Consider the following 25,981-nt stretch of genomic DNA (forward strand, 5'->3'; position numbering starts at 1 on the left):
TACAACCTGTCTTCCTAGCGCATGCCAGACATGTTCTATGGGATTCAAATCTGGGGAGCGAGCAGCATTATCCCCTTCCAAAAGAATATCAATCATCCGTGCTTTAAAGGTCGAGCATTGTCATCCATCAGTGCGAGGTATGGGCCCACAGCACCTCGCAAGAACTGCACATGAGGTCCCAAGTTCTCGTCGCGATAACTGACATCAGATGAACATTGCCTTTTCAGTCGTACAATTTAATGAAGAGATGTTCGAGTAGTCAACATAATCCCTGCCCACATCATTAGGAATCCTCCTCGATACCGCTGTCTTTCCTCAATGTTTGGATTCCGAAAATGCGTTCAGCGTTCCCTCCAGATGCGTCTGCGTCGATAATCACTCTCCAGACCAAAACGGGACTCATCTGTGCAAAGAACATTGGCCCACTATGGCATGTCAGACAGTAAAGGCTTCTGTGGTGTAGCCTTCTACACAGCGTTTGCCTCGCTACAACACGTCCAGCGGGTGCTGCGATGTCAGACGCCAGCTGCCATGCGCTACTAAGGCGGTCCGTCGTGCTCTTACAGCCAAATAATGGTTCTCTCTTTCCGATATTACACGTGGTCGGCCCCTCCCTGATCATCGGGATACAGTTTCGATATCTGTAAACAAGAGAACGATTCACATTAAGCCATTGGTGTACATTAGTTTGCGACTGTCCTGCTTCCATTCTTTGTACGGCTGTCCACTGCAGAGAGTCTGATTGGCGACTCCTCTGTGCCGCAGTGCACCGTCTGTGACAGTGTACACCACGACCGTGGATGTTGGACTAATCGACAAATACTACCTCGTTTGATGGGTGCTCTGACGTCATCGTTGGCGTGCTTGTCCGTTGACCGGAATGCTATCTTTTATGCAGATCATGATTGTACGGACATCTGTCGACATTTTGTATGATTATATCGTGAATTAGGCACAGGACGGGAAAAGAGTGGTTTGTTGCTTTAATTTCGGACACCAGTGTACACTGTGGAGATAAGAGTCAGCTTTCATGTTCGTTAATAAACACGCAATGATTCTCACGCGGTACCTGATGTCGACGTTTATTGGAAGCTAAATGCTGAATGGCTCTATGTTTAAGAATACCTCTATACAGTCTCACAAGACGAAAATACATCGCTATAGACGCTTTGAGGTCTACCTGCATATGTGGATGACGAAGCCGTCGTCGACTCCCCTGTCCAGCATGCTCTGGACGGCCTCCCTCGTGCAGACGGACAGCCCCAGGACGTTGACGTCCAGTGTGTGCTGCCACTCGGCTGTCTGTCCAGCTGGGAACACAGCATGCCGCCATCATCAGTCAGCAATAAAGCGAAGGACGAGGACTGCAGTGAAACCCTGTGTACCGACACATCATTGGAAATGCTTATGCTGTTAAAGTCAGTGATCCTGTATACAATGAAGCTACTCAGAACAGCCACTATTTTAAATGTAGTGACAGAGCATCGTCGTTTATGCCGATTCTGTAATCATCGTCACAAGAAGTCGAGTGCAAACTGTTGTATCTACGTCTTCACAGCCACTTTATGTCACCAGTATTATCAATTTGAGACGCTGAAGACTGTCTTCCACGGGTCCAACCTGTAGAAGTCGGGGGGTGTCACATCTGCACTGTGCGAAGCGTAAGAGATCCTGATCCAGTCTAAGAAGGTGCCAGATTAGCTGCCAAAGATTCGTGCGGTTTGGCATTACCATTGTGAATTTGAAGCGCTTCCGTGTTCTTGTGTAATCTCTTCGTGGTAGTGACGACTTTATGCTTGTGAAAGGTGAACATGTCTCTTGCTATTTATGAACAGCGGCATTACAGAAAATCAAGAACTGCGTCCTTATCATTCCAAAAATAGTAATTATGAATTCTTTTGCCGATGGCTACCTCTTACGTTTGTTTAGTATTCGGAAGGTGATGCGTCGCTTGTACCTGGACCTTTCTCATTCTGGATTATATACAGGGTGGTCGGATACAGTCTGAAAATCTTTTGAGGGTGTTGCAGTGTAGGCTGAGTTGAGAAATAGTTGTTAAGAAAAGAACTCGATACGTTGCGCCGTTTCCGAAATAGTAAGCACTGAATGTCCTTGAGCGCACAATTTCAAGCGGCCTGCTAGATGCAGCTAGTATCAGTTGTTATAACATGGATGCTGTTGTGTCTAGACCATACAGCCCAGACACAATGCTGTAGCCGATAGGGCACGCAAGGCTAACGCAGACGGGCGTGAAGTCTAGAACATGAGACTTATAAATGCACTAAAGAGAAATACGTAGCTTTTTTAATACTTAACTTTATTTTCTTGTTGGAATACATCTCTCCTGCATACTCGTAAGCTATTGGCACTGATACAAATGGCGCCTTGCTAGGTGGTCGCCATTTAACTTAGCAGAGGGCTATTCTACTGTCTATCTCTCGGCAAATGAGAGCAAGGCTTAGCACGTCCAATCGCTAGCTATGTTGTCCGTACAACTGGGGACGAGGTCTCCTCAGTCTCTCGAGACCTGCCTTGTGGTGGCGCTAGGTTTGCGATCCCACAGTGGCGACACGCGGGTCCGACATGTACTACAGGACGCGGCCGATTTAAGTTACCACCTAGCAAGTGTGGTGTCTAGCGGTGACACCACAGATGCCAACTTTCGAGACTGTTCAGCCTTCGGCTCTGGTTCGATCCTTACTACCGTCCCATGATTATTTGGTTTGTCGCTCTCTTGCTCGGTATTCGGGAAACAAACGAACATGTTTGGCGGGCCTTTTGAATTTGCGTACTCAAGTTGCAACGGCCTGATTTCCTTTTGTCTTTTACTCGGACACGGTGCAACGTATTGAATTATTTCTCAGCACAACTTACCCTGCAACAGCATTACGTGCTATTCAGACTGTTTAGCACAAACCTGTATATTCACGTTTCGTCACTGGCCAGTAGATGGGATGCAAACATGTCTTAATTGGCTTCCAACACTTGCAACCTTCTCTTTATCAGTCTTAATCCAATATGTTCACACTTTCCGATATTACAAATTTTTTTCCACTCTACGTAATACTTTTGTAACGCAGACCATGTTTTTAGAAAGCTCTCAGGTTCTTAAACCATTGTCTGCGTAAATAGACTCGTCGCCTCGCTGAGGATTTGTGTCCATGATTTTAGTTTAAAGCGTCCCACTTTTGACACTATGAAACAGTACGTAATACTGTAATTCCTTTACTATCAAAAAATTTTATTTCATTATATTTCATGAATCTCATATTTTATTTTTCAATTTCAGTATTGCGTTAATGTTTTGAAGGAATCGTCATAAATCATTTGTAGCTGATATTTTATCAGAAATGTGCCTAAAATCCAACATCCAATAAATTTATGAATTTAAACTACAAAGAACACAGCTAAAACAAAACAAGTCGCCTCCAGTGAGAAGATCGTAAAATATTTCAATCGTACTGTGCGAAAGGAACCTGCTGCCTAATTGAAAAAGACTCAACTTAAACAAAAATTATTGAAACTAGTTCTGTAGGTTAAAAATAGCTATAATACCAAAGGTATACATAATTGCTTCGTTACAAAATGGTAAATACAAACAATATTGATGAAGGAAGTTAATGCAAGTCGCATAACAGAGGTGCTCTGCTAGTACACAACCTGACACATCCAGGTCTTTTACCTGCCTTGGTCCACTGTCTAGTGGATGAACGTTCATTTGTCTCGCTATTTACAAACTGCGTTTGAGAATCAAAGTGGTTGTGCCAAACTTACACTAATGAATGCGGCAGGGAATTATTCCATCGTATAACACTAGTTAAAAATGAATAAAGGTAAGAGGGCAGATGAACAAGCATTAGCTCGCCCTCTCGGATCAATCCAACAAGTAAAACTCTATTAATTTGGTATGTAGTGTCTCTCTCTATCTCTCTATTTGTTTAGTCGATTCCCACTCTCCATGACCCCATGAACTAGAGCGTGTCGATTTTTCAGTCCTGCATTTTCTCCTGCAGACTTTCCAGCTCCGAATCCATTACTGATGTGACGCCATCGATTCATCTCATCCTTGCCCGCCCTGTTCTTCTGCCTCCGATCTTGCTCAGCATTTTCGTCTTTTCCATCGAATGGTGTCTTCTCGTAATGTCCCCAAAGCAGGTCTGCTTTTTGCTTCATTATTATACCGTTTAAGCAGCAGTCTGGTTTTTATTTACTGTGTTCATACTCTTTTCACTCAATGGAACTCTTAAGAATTTTCTTCCAATACCACAATTCCACGCCGTTCAGCCATTCTTGCGATTCAGGTCTTACATCCTTATATCACAACTTACTATACAGATTTTTGTTGTAAAGTTACGTCTCTATTCCTTAAAACACTGTCAGAGTTGTAATTCCCCTCTCTTCAAAGCAGTAACGGTCCCTTGATTTCGTAGCTGCATTCAACATCACAGAAATTACCTCCACTTTTGCTCCTCCCGTATGCCATGAAGTGTTACGTGCAGTTGCATAATTTTCGTTTTCTTGACGTTCTAACTCAGATCAGCATCTGTACTTTCTCCTTTCACTGTAAGTAAGAGGATGTATAACTCTCTTCCACCTTCTGCAACCGGCCGGCCGAAGTGGCCGTGCGGTTCTAGGCGCTACAGTCTGGAGCCGCGTGACCGCTACGGTCGCAGGTTCGAATCCTGCCTCGGGCATGGATGTGTGTGATGTCCTTAGGTTAGTTAGGTTTAAGTAGTTCTAAGTTCTAGGGGACTGATGACCACAGAAGTTCAGTCCCATAGTGCTCAGAGCCAAGCCTTCTGCAACCAGTATGGTGTCATCTGCATTTGTAAGATATCTATCTCAGCTATTTGAATTCCAGTTTATTCTTCATCTATCCCAGCATTCCTTATAGTGTCCACTGTTGAGCCAACTGACTTTGATCCTTTCCCGTCGCAAGGTTGAACTCACCTTGGTAGAGTTACAGGCATGTGTCATTGTGGGTGGTGGTGGTGGTGGGGGGGGGGGCTGTAAAGGCGGAGCGGGGACGGATGGAGAATCATTCTGGAGGGAGGGGGGTTACTAGCGCAAATAGGGTGACTGACTTTTGATATGGACTGATAGTTATGCCCGATACCTGGGACCGAGATTCATAGCAACCACTCCTTAAGAAGGTGCGTCTTAACATGTTAACGTTAAAGGCCGGCAGTATCAATAAGCACCATTCACGTACGTAAGCAATTGACAACAATAGCTAAAATCTTACGTCACATTTTAATTATTTCATCTACCTTATTCCTTACTATGTCATATTCATTTGTTTAGGAATGACTGTACTAATATGAAAGGCAAAAACATAGGAATGCAAAAGCGAATTTTAGATAAATCCTCAAGCATTTTTAGTTCCCTGCAGTAGTTATTCCCTAATTCTAGTCGCAAATTCTAGCTGCAACCGAGCGAGGTGGCGCAGTGGTTAGCACACTGGACTCGCATTCGGGAGGACGACGGTTCAATCCCGTCTCCGGCCATCCTGATTTAGGTTTTCCGTGATTTCCCTAAATCATTTCAGGCAAATGCCGGGATGGTTCCTTTGAAAGGGCACGGCCGATTTCCTCCCCCATCCTTCCCTCACCCGAGCTTGCGCTCCGTCTCTAATGACCTCGTTGTCGACGGGACGTTAAACACTGATCTCCTATCCTATCCCTCTAGCTGCAAAGGCATCGTGCTACGCAGTTTCCTTCTTTTGTTTGGTGAAAACAATTTTTGGTTTCTTTTCTGTATCTGTGCGACGCTGGGCAGATTTGATGGTCATAGACGAGGGGCGTTCAATAGGTAACGCAGCGTTTCTTTTCTGAAAGCAGGTTGGTTCTATTCAGGATTCTATTAAACCTTATTATTCCCCACTCTTTGGGCACAAATCCCAATTTTTCAACATTATTTCCGTTCAATGTGACGGCCTCGCACCACCTCGCTGGGCTCGCTGGGAGAGGCAGTGTGCTGACATGGTACGAATCTACTGGACGACATCGGAGGCATTGGACCCAACAAATGTCGGGAGGTGCGAGATCCTGGCCGTACGGTGGCTGAGGAGGAACAGCCCAACGAAGTTCTGTACTCTCGGGTGCGCATACTTGTGTGAGGGCTTAGATTGTCTTGGAGAAGGAGCAGTTTGTTTGCATTTTTGTGGCGACGAGCACACTGAATTCGTTCAGTTTCCTGAAGGTAACAGGACACAGTTCAAAGTTGATCGTTGCCCTGTGATGTGGGGCAGCAAACAGAATAACCCATTGAGAATCCCAGACTTTATCGTCTGAGGATGCGGCTTTGAACTTCTTCTTCACAGGAGATGTGGTGTGGCGTGACTCCATGGACTGCTGCTTTATTTCCGGTTCGAAGTAATGAACCCGTGTTTCATCGCCTGTGTGGTTGTTCTTACAAATAATTGCCTCGATAAACCTCTTAACGGGCAAGCAATTCCACGCAGATGGTTCTTCGTTGTTATTTTTTGGTCTTCTGTCAGTCGGCAAGGAACCCACATCTTTCAGTATTCCAATTGTAGAACGACTGCGTATTTGACTGCGATTCGTCGATCAGCTCGAATGAGAGGGCCACTCGTTGCAACAGATGAAGCGTGACAGCTGTGTGCGGCCGCCCAGAACGCGGGAGATCGCAAGGTTTCGCGACCTTATTTGCGATGATGACAAACGGCTCACCCTACGACTAATCCTACTTTCGTTCAGCGCCAGGTCTCCGTAGACATTTTGCTACATATTACGAATACCTGTGAGTCTCTGGTTTTCCGCCGAAGGAAACTCAACAACAACTCTCTGCTTGCAACGCACCACTTGTTACAGACGCCATTTTGAATTCTACGTATGGCGCCGCCAGATGTTGAAACTTCATAAAACTAGAGGGGTGAAGCGGAAATATTCCACCATGTCCCACAGCAAATTCCGCATTTTGCCAGCCGGAATTGGATGAGATAACGAAGTGTTGCATTACTTGTTGAACGCCCCTTACATGTATTCTAAAGTTGAAGCCACTGAGTGCAGTTGGGAAAGTAGATTTGATGGAGTCGTCCATCTTTAGTACAAAATATAAGAGACTAGCGAAGCACTGGTTGAAGTAAGCGAAGACGAAAATACGAACATAATGGGTGCACGTGAGGATGGCAATTTCGCTGACTTTAGCAGTGCTTTCCTTTGTTGTAAGAAGGCCAATATTTGTTCTGTATGACGGCGAAATAGCTAGCCAAATGCAAACCAGTATTATTGCGGGTCCTATTTCGCATGCTATCGTCTGTCCACTTAGTCTTGTTTCTTGAGAGCCACAGTTCTGTTAGGAATTTTTTGACTTAATTCTATACGTTTCGTGCCTTTTGCAACTTCTACCATAGTCGGCGATCTACCACTGTTCAGCGTTGCAGCGAACAGTCGGTCAGTGCGCGACTAACAGGTGAGCGGGTATTTCTTTATCTTTGTGGTGTGCTGTCAATATATACCACATGTGAAGATAACAGTCTACGTACATACGCACTGTCACAAAATTTTCTCTCCCGCTCATCATGTGAAATACAGCAAGCAATCGGTACGAAGCGCCTCTGCTCCCTGCCTGTCACTCCCCCCCCCCCACCCCCCACCCCCGCCGCGGCGGTGTTGGTGCTCCTCCCTCCGCACTGCACGCTCGCCTCAGCTCACGGAACGAGAAAGAGGGAACACATTTTAGTTGTACACTCTGCAAGTGGCATCACTTAATTCTGGTTGACGTATTTAATTTTGGAGTTATAGTTCAAAATAATTTAGACTGTAAATCTTTCATTTGTGTTGTACTCACTTGTTTCCCATATCTGGCTCTGTCTCAAATACGTATTCACATCAAAAAGAGCTATAATTATGTGTGGTATGTGAAAATAAGACGTCAAGGACAAATGACCGCCTGTAAATGTAAGATGGGGCGCTTTCTTTCTTGTTTCTTCGTCACTACTTCTGCAGGGTTATCACAAAGTCCCATTAACCCCTATGTATTGCAGGGAAGATACATTGTTCTCTTTTTCTTGTAGCAGTCACATATATCTAAATCATGGCTGATGAGCGCACTTGCACCATCTAGGAACGGATCGTGATGAGCATGTGTGTTCACGAACGACCTCATACAGCAAAATCAATAAGAAATATTCGTCTAGATTTCAGTGCACTGTTTCATAAATATTCCCTACCAAACAATTTTACGGTGTGAGAAAAACCAATTTCAGCTCAATGTATAAAACATGAGATGCGCTCAGGAAGACTATAAATACTAATGCAAAAGTATCTGGAGGATGCAGTGTCTGTCGAACGTTCGCCAAAAGAAGTCCATTCGTAAGCGGTCACTGGAATTGGGAGTTCCATACTCTACATTACAAAATCATATGAGGAATGATTACAAGCTACAGGCATTTAAACCTTCGTTTCCCAACGAAATGAATGGTAACGACACCCGAAAAGTAATTAGGCTTGTGTGGGGGTGAATGCTTGATGTCTTTTATGACGAACTTGAACACAACCCACCATATGTCATGACATTGGCTGCAATGTCTGTAACGCACTTGGTAGCTCCATATTTCTTCAACGGTTCTGTGAATCGCACTGCGTATCTCACCATGTTACGCGATTTGTTTATTCCGTATCTGCAAGATCGGGAACTGCTCGGTCGTATGTGGTTTCAGCAGGATAGGGCACCAGTCAATTCTGTTATCGCCATTAGAGAAAGCTTCAATGAGACATTTCATTACAAACGGACTGGATGTCGTTCTGTCCATTCGCGTGTACCTTTGGAGTGGCCGCTTCGAAGTCCTGATCTGTCATCCTGTGTGCAATGCGTTTTATGGGGTTCATTAAGCCGAAGGTTTCTGTCACACATTGCGAGACCGATGTACGTAAGAATTCTGTTCGACGTACGTTTACTGCCATCATGCCAGCAATTTGGAGAATTTCACATCTTACATGTAAGACATCAGACTGTATTGTGAAAACCATGGCGTACACAGACACTCTGGAATAAATAATTAAGAACAGTCACACAACCTCAAAGTTGTCCTCTGTCATGTTTCCATATAAACACAGTGTCGCCATCTAAGAATATACGGACACGCCATAGGGGGAATGGGACTTTGTGATCACTCATTGGTCTTCCGAGTAATCATCCATGCTCCAAAATTCGAAGCTGAATGACGGCTCAGCTAGAGCATAAAACGATTTTTTTCCACAAATTATTAATAAAAAGGATTTTTCTTCACTTGCGAAGATTTCCAATCACAAAGTAACAATAACATTTTTCCTCACGTACGCTTAAAAATAATATTTGATCGGGGAAAACATCTGAAAACCTATCACGAGCTTCTAGAATCCATTGCACGCAGAGTGGCCTCTCATTTGATTTCCAAATGTGGACCAACAGACTTTTAAGTAACTGATCATTATGTTTTGGCTCATCAGTGTGTATAAAATAATAAGATTTTACCAATAGTTGGGAAGGCATCGAGGAAAGCAATAGCTATCTGAGATCAGAGATAATCAAACCGAATGGCAGTTTATTCTAGCTATAGTAACGCTATATTAATCTGTGTCGTCTACCAGGATAACTGTCTAGGCCTGTACAGCACACGCCTTGGAGACTCATTCAAACCCCAGACAGGTCAGCCGAATGTTGCGCCGCTGCTGCCGCTGTTAATCAATGGACGACAGCCTTCAGTAACATGAAATGTATTCGCAGTTGCGATTATGGGCAGCCATCAGCTGTATAATGGAATGATTGTAATTGTCGTTGTACGGAAATTACTACAGATCAGAACAAAGCAGACCAGCAGGTGGGCATTATCTGAAGCTAATTCCACAGATTCGAATACTGTAATACGCTGATATCTCCCTCATACCGCAGCACTACAGTTACTGTAATTGTCAGCCTGTGTCCCAGTTCGAGGTAGTTCCTGCGTATACGTATATAGGACGAAATTAGGCCTCCCTCGTGTGTGTGTGTGTGTGTGTGTGTGTGTGCGTGTGCTAAGAGATTCCTCCTGTTTATTTTTCGTTCAAATTCCGTGAGCTGTGAACAACAGCTACGTGTCCTATCGCTAGTCTCAACAACTGGTTTATCTCGCAGTGTGTTTGCCGTTTCAACATGGCATTGCCTTATCTGCCCGCCTGTGAACGCCTAATACTATTGGGTTTCTTTGGCTACGTAGTCTATAGCTGGGCTCATGATAGGGCTTACCGCCACACACTGTCTTTGCTATTTCATCATGGAACTCCCTCATCTGCCATCTTGGAACGTCGTAGACTGCTGGTTTCCTTTCGGCATTTCCCCAGAGTAGCGTATGATTCTTTTGTACCTGCTGCCTCTTTTCCTCTTTCATTGACTGCACGTATCAAACTTAGTGAACTGAACAATGCTTTATCGAAAATTGTGTCAATATTGTGTGACAGCTTTAATTATTATGCTATACGCAATTTGTACAACAAAAATGAGTAGTGGTTGCTTCTGTGAAGGTGCGCTAGCGCGATCGTACTGGCGCCATTTCTGCGCGCGTTCCATCGATTCTGGCGCTCGTCGTATCATCTTTTCTTGGTTGAGTGTTACCTCTGGAGCTGTGAAGTAAGGAGTGGTGTATGGAAGACGGATCTGGACGGGTGGGTCTGAGTAGCTCGCGTACTCACGATTGCAGAGAGTTGAAACCGTTGACCGTTGGTTCGTAGGTCCCGCCTTTTCATGTAGCGTTTACCGTTGGTGCCGGTGAGCTGAGGGGGCAAAGAGCGGCTCTCGTCACGAAATGCATGAGTTAACTGTGGTGGGCTAAATACGCCGAGATGTACTGAACCTCTTGTTAGCAGCCACGAGCAGGAGGGCACGAATCCGGTTCTTTTATGCCTTTCAGTGACACCCATTGGGCCTGTGTGTGTCAGTCTGGAGGTTTCTTTAAGCGCAAAGCTTGTATTGTGCAATCGTAATCTGGTACCTGAAGTCACTGTTATCATTGATTTTTTGATACCACTGAGTGTGATTTTTGTTTGTTGTAGACCTTATGGCCGACCATCTGCCATTTGGTGCGTATCGAATTACAGTGTCATTCAGTCACCAAGACGCCCCAGCAAAGGTATAAGTTTGACTTTTTTTGTCTTGTTTCAATTATTATGTAATTATTCTTTTAAATGACTTTTTAAATTGTTCCTTGTTGTAGGAAGGTTAACTTCCAACATTTATGAACGGGGTGCTCCTATACTGAAGTTTTAATAGTTGGTTTCCTTGGAAATAAATTTAAATGTCAGCTTAAATGCTACTGTGTATGTTAATTTCGGTCAAACTTGTCTGCTGTTTGTCGTTTGGTATATGTTGACAGCTATGTCTCGGCAGCGGTTGGTGCGTTGCTGTTCTGCTGGTCCGATGCAGGGACGCGTCTTCCTTCTGCTTCGGCGGCTTTCCCGTCATAGCACGAGGCCTAGGTGTTGGCAGGCCACACACGCTTCTGCGGATCTCCCATTTCAACCTCAAGCTGAGCAGTTTATTGCCATTCTTTTGGTATCATGGCTTTGGTCATTTTGAGAAAGTAATTTTGTCAGTGTTTCTGTTATTGCAAGATCCTTGTGGGAATGTGATCAAAGCCTTTGGGCAAACTGAGCAGAGTTTTTTGATTTCTTTAAAGAAATTATGGGTTTAATTGTCATTATCATTTTAGTAGGGGCCTGGTAGTTTATTTTGTTTTAGGGGCCCAGTAGCTTATTAAGTACTTGATTTGTGTGTAACAGCGTTGTAGCCAATCAGTCAAGTATTGCCTTTGGCCAACTTGTCCTTATCTTGTCTATATGGGAGCATAATAACAATGTCTTATGGCATCAAAGTGTTGTCGTTTGCCTTACGCTCCCCATTATTGTTAGTAAAAGGAATATTTAATATGATTGTGTACCACCTAGCGTGAGGTGGCTAATAGACTTTGGACACCAACATTATATGTACTTGTGTCCAATGTTTGCCTCGGAGCAGGTTTGGAGCTTACTGATGCACTGGAGATATACGCATTTTAACGTCCTTTACTTGTCGTTTGTTCAACTTAAATTCAAGTCCTGTTGTGGGGTTAGTCCACAGTTGTGCTGCTAGATGCGCGGATTCAGCCCTGCCGCCCGTTTATTTCATCAATTGTTTGTAATCGGTATGTGTGAATCTCTAAGGAACCAAACTGCTTAGGTCATCGGCCCCTAGACTTAAACTCTACTTAAACTAACTTACGCTAAGAACAACACACTCACCCATGCCCGAGGGAGGACTCGAACCGCCGGTGGGAGGGGCCACGCACTCCGTGACATGACGCCTCAAACCGCGCTGCCACTCCACGCGCCTTTCTAATCGGGCCATCACTGTGTTGCACCGTTGACATGTTCTTATACTACCACTTGTAATTTTAAGTATAGTGCAAATGTCATTATGCATTGCGATATTACTTTAAAAACCTCAGTTATCTGTATTAATTTAGCAAGATTCTTGGTAACTGTTAGTTGGCTTATGACAGAATGACTATTAAATAAAAATGTTTTTTGAGGGGAATGATAAATGACTCACGAAGTTGGCCACCTGATCCTTGCTCTGGGTCTCAAACATATGACACGACATAAACAAGACATCCAGCCGTGGTCAGAGAGAAACAGTAAGCGTACAAGAATCCTTTTCAGCACCGGCTCTGTGCATAATTTACCACCTGTTCGTATAGACTATAAATCTCTTTCCAGATCCTTTGCAGCATCATGACGACTCAAGGTTCTTACTTGAATGCAGACGAACCGTGGCTCACTTACTTGTTGGAAGGTTTTCTCTGCAAATGCCGGCGCTATTGATAAGAACATCGACCCCTCCTAAATTCTCTTTGATCCATTTGAAGGCGCGTAGAACATTCTCCTCGCAGCTGACGTCACATTGCAATGGATAGAACGTACCCGGAGCGTCCTTCAGTTCTGGAGCCTGCAAGAAATAAACGACAGATTTGTCGAATCTGCACGGGACAGAAGAAAAAAAATCATTAGTAGATAGATCAAGTTTGCCATTTAACATACTTGAATTCTACACAAGTGAGTGCCGTAATTACATGAAAAAAGAAGCTGTTGCCACTAAGGATGATAATATTCTTGTTTGCCCAGAACCTCGGAATTCGTGAACACAGGTAGCCTCACTTAACTTGATCATGTATGTAAAGAAACTTAACATAGTCATTCAGTGTTAAGCTTTTGCCACTAACTAATCGAATTAAAGCACCAAGCAGGTAACAACCAAAAACTTACATTTTCAGAATTCTTCAAAGAACTTATAGCAAATCAGTATGAGAAATAAACAATTTTTAGGACTTCAGTTTGTGTTCTGCTCGTTGTTGTAATTTACTTAGTGCACCAAAACTAAAAAACCACCTCTTCAACTGAACAGTAACCACAATTCAGATAGGAAACCGTCTACGTCAGGGGTGCCGTTCTATTGGAAGCCACATGGCCTGCTATTAACCTATTGTGAAAATCTTCCGCATTAGACTAGAATTGTCGGGAAGTAGGGCTGATGTGATTTGCGCTGTTAGATAGCTCGGTACCCTGTTTCTTTTAAGCTGACGTCGTAACATAATGTTGATCATTCTGCCGTTGCCTCAGCTAAATGTGGTTGGTAATTGTCATGGTGAAGAAACCAGTTGTTGCTCCTGTCGGGCAATCTGAGCAGCGCGTTATTCAACGAAACTTGGATTTATGGAGTTCTTGCGATGTAGCAAGACATCTTAGGACGACCTGCACTATATAATTTGCAGTTTTTCTCCAAGTAGCCCTCGCAACGAGCAAGAAAGTATTCATTTAATCGGTACATACCAAGAGTCCGCCGACTTGTTTCATATTGTATGATCTGTCAGAAAGGAGGAAACATAGGTGTTATCCCGGATTTTTCTGTGGGTCCCAGACAGAAGCGGCTCATATTTATCTTTGCAAAGTACACAGCTTCTGCAAGGGTGCCTCATGTCGTCGAGCCACCTGTGAAAAACCTTTTGCCAGGCTTTCCAAAAGCAATATCATTTGGACATGGTTGAGTCTCAAGTCACTTGTATATATCGCCGCTTTGCTAACTTCATTGTCTTGTACTGAATAACGAACGGGAACTGGAATATCTATTGCTTGACATCAAATTACCCCAGTTCAGGGTATATTCATATTGGATATATGTATACCACGAACGTACAGTAAAAGACTATGTACAGCCCGAGCATGTTGCTATGAACTGGAGCCAAGTGGACTGTCTAAAGCAGAATCTTCGTCAGTTCGGTGCAGGGCTTACCTGAAGAATCCACGAGCTACGGAGACTCGTACAGTTACCCCAGTGTCCACCAAAGACCAGAAGCGGCCAAGAGGGAAGAGAGGGCATGTGGAACACATTTGGTCGAGTGTGACTCGAAATTCCCCAAGATCTCCAGATAAAAATTCGTAATATGAAAACCCAATAACTGAAACCGATGTAATATCAAATATAGGACGTGAGATTCCTGAAGTGTTAGTTGTCATCTGCCGGAACGAGAGCTTGAAATAACTCTCACATAACACTAGACACGCCGTTCAACAGTAAAGGGAATATGCATCGCAAAGTTGGGACAGAAACTCTTCCCGTGATTTGGCGAGCTAAATTATTAGGTTAGCCGAAATTCAAATAAAACGTAACTGCTAGTACACACAGACGAAAGTAATTAACGGTGGTCCAGTCAGCTTGATAACTGCATGCTTGCACATGATGCCAGAATTAGAAGCGCCTGTCTTAAAGTCATTCAACATAGCATAAATTGAATTACACGGATGTAGCTCAACTATACATTAGCAGAAAGGGGCTACTTTCATGCAGCTAGTACAAACCATGAAATTTTCACTTACATTATCGACAGTAAGAACAAACAATCTTGTAATGTAATATTAAATCCGTCATCAGATAACTGCTCCGAAAAACGAGTTTCGAAACAATCACGTGAGAGAAACACTTTAGCCCTGCTGACAACAAGAAAAGTAGAAGATCTTGAATCCGCCGACAAAGAGACAGTGAGTGGCGAACATGGTTAGCGATGTTGGTCACCAAGAGAAAACATTTATAAAGAAATCAAGGGGATCATTCGCAAATATTGGAACTGATAGACAGTTCTACCTAAAAGACGCAATAGAACACTTACTGCAAATTCCAGAATCATAGACGAGTTGTGGATCATGTTCAGACTTACTATAGATCTCTGTGTAGGTAATAAAAAGACGACGATGCCCTGTTTTGGTTAAATAGTAAGACTACATTTTGAAATCGGTGCAAATTAAATGTTGTTACATTCTTGCTAAGGAACAAATACTGTATCTCTTACTATTGTCTCTGACTCAATTGCTCTCCATACACTCGCACTGTTTTTCATGATACAGCCGTAGGTCTTCTCAATAGTAGGGAGTTCTCGGCAGAGGTTATAGTATACTGATCATGTAAACTTTACCGATTAAGATGTTTCGGTTTGGAGGGAAACGATCGACTCAGTAATTCAAGTTGTAGTAATTGCACAGGTCACTCTTGTTTTCACATCATGCAGGGGCTCTTGACGTAATTGCTGATTACACTACTGGCCAATAAAATTGCCATACCAATAAGAAATGCACATGGTAATGGGGTATTCATTGGACAAATACGTATATTATACTAGAACTGACATGTGATTACATTTTCACGCAATTTGGGTGCATAGATCCTGAGAAATCAGTACCACCTTTGGCCCTAATAACGGCCTTGATACGCCTGAGCTTTGAGTCAAACGGAGCGTGTACAGGTACAGCTGCCCATGCAGCTTCAACACGATACCACAGTTCATCAACAGTAGTGACTGGCGTATTGTGAAGAGCCAGTTGCTCGGCCACCATTGAGCAGACGTTTTCAATTGGTGAGAGATCTGGAGAATGTGCTGGCCTGGGCAGCAGTCGAACATTTTCTGTATCCAGAAATCCCGTACAGAACCTGCAATATGCGGTCGTGCGTTATCCTGCTGAAATGTATTTACCAGTATTTACCAGTTAGGGGAAAGGTTCTTGGTTCGAGTCCTAGTCTGGTACAAAGGGCGTTTCAGATCATCACGTATTCTGTTGCAGACTGACATTCTTTCTGGACGTCAGGAAGACACTGAAAAAGTCGTTAGCTGCCCTGAAAATGAGCGCTGAAACTGCTTGGGGGTGGGGGGAGGGAGGCGAGATGGACGGCTGCTATTTCCTATCCATGAGGTTCAGAAGTGCATGCATGCGTGTCTGAAAGGACAGTGTATCGTCCTTCTTATCACGACAGGGACTGCACTATCGAATTTATCTGCCAACGCTGGACAGTGACTTTCAATTAAACTTTCCTCCCCTGTACGGGAATTACATAATGTGTGTACGAGTACAGGCTGTGTTGCAGGAAAGACGACATATGGAAGTTTAGGCGAGGCCATGAGTTGTTCACGGATAGCGAAAGCAGTAAACGTGAATGCTCATATAAAGCTGGAAGTCCAGGTTTGAATCTCGGGTGGGCACAAATTCTCACTGTCGTCATTCACTTAAGCTGATGGTTCTTCGTATTCGCAAATGTGAATAAATTTTATGTATTTCATAACGGCTGTAGTCGCCACAATGCCTGGCATGCATGCATGTCCGAAAGCACATTGCATCGTTCTTCTTAACAACACACGCAGAGCAATATCGTAAAACTGGAAAGGAAGTTACTCATTTAGGCTGAGGCACAAATTTCTTGTCACAGTCAATGTGCTGATAGATCACACCTTTCATCGGAATCAAGAACCGAAAATTCAACTCCTCTTCAATGTGTGCTCTGCTTCTCTTTGCATTGATTGCAGGAACAGTGTACTATACCATAGCTAGGACAGGTAAAGTGGGATATAAAAAATTACTTGTCCTTATTATGATAAGTTTTATATTGGCCAATCAGGCAGAGGGATAGCAATTTTGCTGGCAGAACATGAAATCAACAAGAGGTCGCAGAATGATTACCCCACATTCGCTGAACATGTACTGAGAAGACCCCAGCTACCAGTTATTGTCCCATTTCACTTATCAGACTAAGGCCAGAAACTCAGTGTATTGGAAGCCCTGGAAATCAACATACATCTGGCCCACAATTATAATTTAATATTAAATGATAAAAGACCGCTCGATACTTCTCTTCCTCTAAACTTCTCTTAATCCTTTCAGCTTTCCATTCCATCTCACACTGCCTAGTTTATTAACATTCTTCCAGTTTCCTGTATTTCCTTTTATTTTATTGTAATCGTGTAAGTATTTCATAAATTCTGTTGTTATAGTTGTCTACTTTATCTTTTACTCTGTTTCTGTCTCACTTTTCGTATGTAATACCTCCTCAAGCTACTTTTTGTTATTCTTGACAAATACCAATTTTATTGGGGTTGTTAATTTGATGTAAATTGTATATACGCTGTCTGAAGTGACGAATGGAAGTTTGTACCTGCGTCTCTCCACTGTTCGAGTTTAGAGGCTGTGCCAAGTGGGCTGAGAAGTGAATGGGAGGTTGGTTGAGGATGGAGGCTTGCTGGGGTAGGCCCTGCAGTTGTGCAAAGCCACTCCGCCAGGGCGCTGTAGTGGTTAGCACGCCCGCCTAACTAGCAGGATACTCGCGTTTGAATCCCGGCCTTGGTACAAATTTTCGTCCGTTACGTTTGTCTCCATACATACACAATAGATGTTTCAGACTTGAAAAAATTGTTTTGGATCGATGAAGTTTCATTTGATTGATATAAATTGTTACATAGGCAGTGTTCGTGAGTTTATTGTTAATGCTTTTCCTTGTTTGCTCATTTTGTATCTGTTCACTGTTAAAATTTTTACCTTTTTAATTGCGTTGCTACCGCACTGTCAAAGATGATATTTATTATGTGTTTTTGCCTCAGTCTAGATGAGTAACGTCTTTTCGAATATTCTTTAAAAATGTTGTAACTCGTTAGATGATGATAGTGTTTTACAGTCTAATGATGGCCTTCTACACCGGCCAACTAAATAAATTAATCCTGTAGAACATACACAACATTGTGTTTTTCATGCATTACATTGCACTACTAGGAAACGACAAGAAACAGTTAACGAAAGAGCCCACCCATTAACGTAAAGCTTACGCTTTTCAGTTTTGGTATTTTAAAATATTTTTCGTGTTCGTGTTACTGCCGACGTTCGTTCGTTATTTCTTGCTGCTGAAAATTTCGCCATTTTAATAAGATCGTCGTTGTAACAACACGATTTAAGCCACATCGACAAGAACGAAAAGACACTTTGTCAACAAAACACATGAACGACATCTACAACTGAGACTTAGAAACAAAAACATCGGAAACATCGATTATGCAACACGCTGCATCACACTTGAAAGTTATTTATTGTTGTCGCCCGCTGTTCACTAGACAGCACATCTCTCACCTTACAACCTTAACCAAGACCTTGGGGCGCGCTACAGATCCGTCTGTCACCACAACCCAGCTAGCCACGTATTAAGTGGATTAAGGGCTGCCAAGACCCACCGTGGTTTAATACGAAGATTCGGAATGTTGCACTACGTTCAAAACAGAAACGGAACTGACGACAGGAATAAGTTAGTAGAAATTCTTGCATCTGTAAGAAGAAGCAAGAAGCACACAAATTCCACTTCCATACCTTAGCAGATCTTGACGAGGCCTGGAGAAATTTCTGGCCGTGCATAAAATCAGCAACTGAGTCGAAGGCTTCTATCTACTCACTCATCGAACAGTCCAGTCAGGTGTGACAACAGAAGACAGTAATGGAAACAGTAATTTTAATTTTGCGTTTAAAAAATCATTCACGGCGGAATATAGTACAGACATCGTCGGTTGACCGTCACACAAACCCCAGTACAGGAAACATAGTCATAGTCATCTCTGGTATAGATAAGCATCTGAAAAAGCGGAAAAGAAATCAGTCGCCGGGTCCGTACGGAATGCGGTATTAGGTGCTTTACGGGGAGTACTCTTTGACACTGGCCTGTTACCTAGCTTGCATAATCACCCACCCACAGCGAAGTCTCAACTGAATGGAAAAAAAAAGCGCAGGTGACTCGTGCTTGTAAGAAGAGTAAATGAACGGATCCGTAACGCTATCGAGCAAAATAATAAATCTCCTTTCGACAGAAAAGTTTCTGTCCGCAAATCAGCACAGATTGAGAATGAACCGCTCGTGAAAAATTCAACTTGTCCTTTTCTTGTATGAAAACCTGCGAACCATTCATGAATGGCAACAGGCAAATTCAATTTTTCTAGATTTCCAGAATGCATTCCACACAGTGCCACACAGTGCTCTATTGTGTTTTAATGAAGGTCCGACAATATATAACACTACCTTGTACCTTGCTCCAGAGGGCAAATGAGACGAGGTTATTACCTGGAGTACGTCAGGGACGAGTGATGGAACCTGTCTTATTCTCTATATATGGATAAACGATGTGATGGATAAGGCAACTGTTTGCTCACTACACTGCAGTGTAAGGGACAGTGTTTTCGTAGAGTGTGTTAGAGGCTACAGGATGAGTCGGAGATAATTTCAATTTGGTATGATGAATGACAGCTTGCTACAAATGTAGAAAAGTGTCAATTAATGCAGATGAGTAGGGATAACACTCCTGTATTGGTCGGTACACTATTAGTGTTATGCTGATATTTCTACACGGCGATTATACAGGCTGTAACAGGTGTAGTCGCGGATATTCCCATACATGGGACCTTATGTGTACACACACCAGCGTGCTGGTTGTTGTTTCTCTGCTTGAATCAGTCTTCCCACAAACACATCAGAAACTTTACGACCTGAGGCTTACTGCATGATCATACTGCACCATTAAGAGTATTATGCCTGTCAGTATACACTAAGCGTTTTGCGTCTACACGTCCACACTTCACACCTGAAAATAGTTGACTTGTACTGACTATGACTTTTAGTCTGCAGTTACATGAATAAAGATATAATATTGTTCAGTACGCTGTCCTCAGCCACCAGTAGAAATATCAGCACGTACTTAAAGCAAGTCCCTCTAACTAAGGGCTCACCTTCAGAGGACGTCATGTTTCCAAGTAGAGAAGGAATTAGCATATTTTATCAAAATATAAGAGGTATTAGAGGCAAAGTTAGTGAACTGCTTATAGATTATTGGTATATCGGAGCACCACTTAAATAATTTCACACTTCAGAGGCTTCCTTTACCAGGATACAGATTAGCTGGCTGTGTTTCATCACTTGCGGGATGGGGGAGTGGCTATGTACGTAAAAAACAGAATTCCGTGTGAGTCCATAGACGTATCACAGCACTGCACTGAACACATATTTGAATGTTGAGGAGGGGCGGTTGAATTTAGTGACACTAAACTGCTAATTAATGTTGTTTGAGGTCCCCTAACTCTGACTTCAGATCATTTCTGCACAAGCTAGAGAGGGTTCCTGATTCACTTTGTAGGAAATAGTAGAAATTAATTATATGTGGTGACTTCGATATAAATTTTCTAAATGATGGTGCCAGGAAAAGGATGTTGGTAGACCTCCTAAATTCATATGATCTGATACAGGCGGTGTTCTTTACAACTAGGGTGTAGGGAAACAGTAGCACAGCCATAGACAATATTTTTATTCATTCTTCATTACTAGATGGGCATTCTGTTAGTAAATGGGTGAATGGCTTTTTAGACCATGATGCACAGATTTTAACACTAAAAGGCTTTTGTACTCAAACAAACGTCACATATAATTACAAACTATATTGGAACGTTAATCGAACAGCAATAGTCAGTTTCTTAAATGTCGTTAAGGAACAAGAGTTGCAGGATATTTACAGTGCTGATAACATAGATGACAAATATGATGCTTTCCTTAACGCATTTCTCATGCTCTTTGAGATTTGCTTTCTATTAGAACGTTTTAAACTGGGTACTAGCAGTAAAAGGCAGCCCGCGTGGCTGACAAGTGGAATAAGGATATCATGTAGAACAAAGCGGGAATTATATCAAAATGCTAGAAGTAGTCACAATCAAGCTGCAGTAGCCAATTACAAACAGTACTGTAAGTTGCTTAAAAATGTTATTAGGAAGGCAAAAAGTATGTGTTATGCAAACAGAATAGCTAACTCACAGGATAAAATTAAAGCCATATGGTCAGTTGTGAGGTAAGTGTCTCGTCAGCAGCATGAGGTCGACGATATAAAGTCAGTTCCTGGAAAAAATATTTCTGTTACTGATAAATCAGATGTATGTACAGTATTTAACAATTATTTTCTGAGCATTGCTGGTGAATTAAATAAAAATGAAATTGCTACAGGGAATCATATAACTTTCTTGACAAATGCCTTTCCGAGAATGATATCTGAAATACTCGTCTGTGATACAGAAAAGGGGGAGATTGAGTCAATAATTAAATCACTGAAGACTATGGACTCTATGGATATGTTGGAGTGCCTGGCAGAATATTCAAGTACTGTGCTGCACATGTTAGCCCTGTATTTAGCCAAATTTGTAACTTTCCCTTTAGGAATGATCAGTTTCCTGAACGATTAAGTACTCAGTAGTAAAGCCGCTTTATAAAAAGGGGAAAGGGATAATGTAGACTATTTTAGACCTGTTTCTATGCCATCCGTATTTGCCAAAGTGAATTAGGGAAGTTAATGACATAAGTTCATGGCTTGTAGTAAAAGAACTAACGCTAAATCACAGTAAGACTCAATTTTTAATGTTTGTAACATGCAATTCAACAAAACCCGACGTTTTAATTTCAAAAAATGGGCATATGATTAGTGAAACTGTGCAGTTCAAATTTATAGGTGTTCAGATAGATGGAAAGCCCACGTTCAGGATCTTGTTCAGAGACTTAATGCTGCCATTTTTACTATTAGAACGGTAACTGAAGTGAGTGATCGTTCGACACGAAAATTTGTCTACTTTGCTTATGTTCATTCACTTATGCCGTATGGTATTACATTTTAGGGTAACTCTTCCCATTCCAAAAGGATAATTTTGGCTGAGAAACGGGCGGTTCGCGCAATAAGTGATGAAAGTTCACGAACCTCTTGTCGACGACTGTTCGCGAGTCAGGGTATTTTGATATTGGCCTCTTAATATATATAGATATATCTATTCCTTACTGTCATTTCTTGTTAACAATATTAGCTTATTTGATCGCGATTGCTTAAACTAACGGACTGGCATTTTTCTGGTTAACAAACATTTGATTTTCATCTGCTATTACCTTTATGTTATAATTTCATGTACTAACCCATTCCATGACCTTGGACAATTGCTCCTCAGTTTGGTCCTGCGGAACTTGACGTGTGTATAAAATTAAAATAAATTGCACCCGTTACGCTCTGTATGTCTACGTGTAACATTGCAAAGCTATGTGAAATGAAACGGGCAAGCAGTGTCGGCAGTAGGGAAGGCGATTTATCTATTTAAATTCGTTGGAAGAATTCTGATTAAAATTTAGCTGAGCTGCAGTATTTTGGATCACCATAAGTACGGATTAAAGGAAGATGTCGAAGAAATTCAGAGACGGTCTGCCTGATTTGTTACTACACGCTCGAGCAACAGGCGGGTATCACCAAGATGCTTCGTGAAAATAAATGGGAATCCACGGAGGGACGACGCTTTCATTACGGTTAACAGTATTGAGAAAATCTGGACTCTATCGAAGGATTTCACTCATGTGCATATAGAGGCCAAACACAACATTATGGTAAGTCTTGGTTTGTTTGTTTACCGACATTAGATAGCGAGTTTTGAGTCTCTGTGAATATGACAAGTTCAGGGAATAGTGTTTATAGTGTTACAGTCCTACAGTCGGATTCACTTGTTAGCAGCAAGAACTGTTAATACATTTTGGAAGAAACAACATCCCGTTTGTGGAGACGGTGATGAGCACTCGTCCATCAAATGCCGCTCATATGTATGAAACCACATACATTGTTATAGCACATTAATAAGCTCACAAGTAAACCAAGTGAAAAAATAGCACTTGTTTCAGGTCTTACTGTAACCTTTCGTATTGTCCATAGCAGCATTGGTGATGCACAAGTGGTCGAGGGGTATCGTCTTTGATTATTGATTTGATTGACGTCTTCGGTCCCAAGTTCGAAACACGAAACTACTTAAATATTGATTAATAACCAGCATTGGCGGACGAAGACTTCCGACATAAAAATCATCCTCTTTCTGCCAACGGCCTTGTCAAAGAGGGCAATGGAGCGGACGGAGGTTAAGGCCACTCTCTTGTCCTCGGTTTAGGAAACTGCCCCTAAGGGCGGAAGAAACAACAATATCAAATGTCCAAGGTCATGGAACGTGTCAGTACATGAAATTACAACATAAAAGTAATAACAGATAAAGATAAAATGTTTATGAACCAGAAAAAAGTCAGCCCATAAGTTTAAACGCGATCAAGAATACAGAAGGCAATGGAAATCACTGCATTAAAGAAACATAACCTGTACCCCCAAGATATGTAGCCTGTAACTGAAAAAGTTTCATGATGATCTCTCCATTGGTAAAAGATTCCGGAATAGTCCCCCATTCGGATCTCTGGGAGGGGACTGCGAAAGGGGAGGTGACCATGACAAAAAGGTTAAATAACCAACGAAAGGATAGCGTTCTACGAGCCGGGACGTGGATTTGTCAGGAGCTTGAACGTGGTCGAGAAGCTAGAAAATCTGAAAAGAGAAATTCAAAGGCTCATTATAGGCATAGTAGAGGTCAGTGAAGTGGAATGGAAAGAAGACAGGGATTTATGGTCAGATGAGTGTAGGGTAATATCGACAGCAGCAATAAATGGTGTAGCGGGAGTAGGATTCATTAAAAATAGAAGGAAGGGCAGAGAGTGTGTTACTGTGAACAGTTCTCTGATAGTGTTGTTTCTATCAGAATCGACAGCAAACCAACACAAACGATAGTTCATGTGTAAATGTCGACGCCGCAAACTGAATATTAAGAGACAAAGAAAGTATATGAGGATAATGAGCGGGTAATACAGCCCGAATAGGGAGATAAACATCTAATAGTAATCGGGGACTGGAGTACAGTTGTAAGGGAAGGAGAATATTGGCGTGAGACAAGGAATGAGAGAGGAGAAAGACTGATTCAGTTCTGTAATAAATTTCAGCTAGTAGTAGTGAATACTCTGTACAAGAATCGCAAGAGGACGAGGTATACTTGGAAAAGTCTGGGTGATACGGCAATGTGTCAGTTAGATTACGTCATACACATGCAGAGATTCCGAAATCAGATACTCGATTGTAAGGCGTACCCAGGAGCAGATCAGAATGCAGTAGTGATGAAGAGCAGGCTGAAGTGTAAGAGATTAGTCAGGAAGAATCAATACGCAAAGAAGTGGGATACGCAAGTTCGAAATTCTGAGAAAAATAGGTGTAAGCTGTAGGGAGAGACGGGTCATATACTGTATGTACAAGAGCCAGGAGGGAATAATAAGAGTGGACGACCAGGAACCAAGTGCTCAGATTAAGAAGGGTGTAAGACAGGAATGCAGTCTTTCGACCCTACTGTACCATCGAAGAAGCAATGAGAGAAAAAAAAAGAAATGTTCAGGAGAGGGATTAAAATTCATGGTGGAAGGATATCAATGATACCATTCACTGATGACATTGCTATCCTAAGTGAAAGCGAAGAATAACTACATGATCCGCTGAACTGAATGAACAGTCTAATGAGTACAAATCTAAGAAAGACGAAAGTAATAGGATGTAGCAGAAATGAGAACAGTGAGAAAGTTAACGTCAGGACCGATTACGAAGTGGATGAAGTAGGTGGATTCTGCTTCCTAGGCAAGAACATAACTTGTGTCGGACGGGACAAGGTGGACATCAAAAGCAGACTAGCACCGGTAAAAAGGGCCTTAATTTGAGGAAGGAATATCTGAGAAAGTACATTTGGAGCACATCATTGTGTGGTAGTAAAGAATGGGCTGTGAGAAACCTGGAACCGAAGAGAATCGAAGTATTTGAGATCTGGTACTACGGACGAATGTTGAAAATTAGATTGAATGGTAAGGTTATAGAGAGGGGTTTCTGGACAGAATCGGAGAGGAAAGGAAAATATTCACATGGAGAAGGGACAGCAAGATAGGACATCTGTTTAAGACATCAGGGAATGACGTCCATGGTACTACAGGCAGATGTAAAGGGGACAAACTGTAGAGGAGGACAGATAAGGAAACACGTTCAGCAAATAATTGAAGACGTCAGTTGCAAGTGCTACTCTGAGATGAAGAGTTTGGCACAGGAGAGGAATTCGTGGCGGGCGCAGCAAACCAGTCAGAAGCCTGATGACTCAAAAAAAGTAGCATCTGAGGATGGGCTTTGAAGACTAAAAACCAGTTACGATTGTGTCATAAAAAAGTGACTGAGCTAAAAATAGAAAAAAGTAATACCTTACTCTTAATACATCATATTCATTTCTCTATTGCTCTGAAACCCATGCTGTTTCTGTGGCAGTTAGCTAAATAACACTTCGAACTGAAGTACTGGCACAATTTTTTGACCCTGTCCGGTTTTGAGATACTGTACCGAGGGTGCTGGTTAGTTAACTACCTGGACCCTGTCGATCCTCTTGTCGAGGCCGACGACCTCGAGCCCCCTCCTGAGCAGCGCCCGTGCGGTGGCGGCGCCGATGCCGGAGTTGGCGCCCGTCACCAGGGCGACGCGACCTGCGTGCCGCTCCATCCTGACGGCAAGTGGCGCGCCTCAGCGGCTGTTCGCCTCCAGAGGACAGGCGGCCCGCGTAGCTCCGGCAAGGGCAGCCCGTTATCGCCAGATCGCAGTCCATACTCCTCTCCGCCAGCGGGCAAACAGATCTGTCTGTCCGATGGACGACTTCAGTGCAACGCCTTAACGAGTACCTTCTAGAACCTGGAACAGGTACAAGAGCAGTTTTTGCCTTATTCAAAACGACATTCGG

The 25,981-nt window shown here is 42.7% G+C and overlaps 1 protein-coding gene across 1 annotated transcript; it reads right to left on the reverse strand.

Moving 5' to 3' along the window:
* Positions 1-1,176: 1,176 nt before the first annotated feature.
* Positions 1,177-25,746, reverse strand: LOC126235618 (dehydrogenase/reductase SDR family member 11-like). The gene is made up of 4 exons (XM_049944329.1): positions 25,612-25,746; positions 12,794-12,960; positions 6,343-6,350; positions 1,177-1,298 (listed from the first exon to the last, which is right to left on the reverse strand). Exons 1-4 carry the CDS (start codon positions 25,744-25,746, stop codon positions 1,177-1,179), a joined length of 432 nt encoding a protein of 143 aa, XP_049800286.1.
* Between the last annotated feature and the right edge of the window lie 235 nt (positions 25,747-25,981).

The sequence above is a fragment of the Schistocerca nitens genome, chromosome 2 (genome assembly GCF_023898315.1).
Source record: "Schistocerca nitens isolate TAMUIC-IGC-003100 chromosome 2, iqSchNite1.1, whole genome shotgun sequence".
NCBI classification, from domain to species: Eukaryota; Metazoa; Arthropoda; class Insecta; order Orthoptera; family Acrididae; genus Schistocerca; species Schistocerca nitens.

Bases quoted from the DNA above. Each gene is read 5' to 3' on its own strand.
- LOC126235618 (XM_049944329.1), bottom strand. From the start codon at position 25,746: ATGGAGCGGCACGCAGGTCGCGTCGCCCTGGTGACGGGCGCCAACTCC. The intron at 12,961-25,611 runs GTTAACTAACCA...TATTTCTTGCAG, and splicing joins GGATCGACAGGGTCCAGGTA to GCTCCAGAACTGAAGGACGC.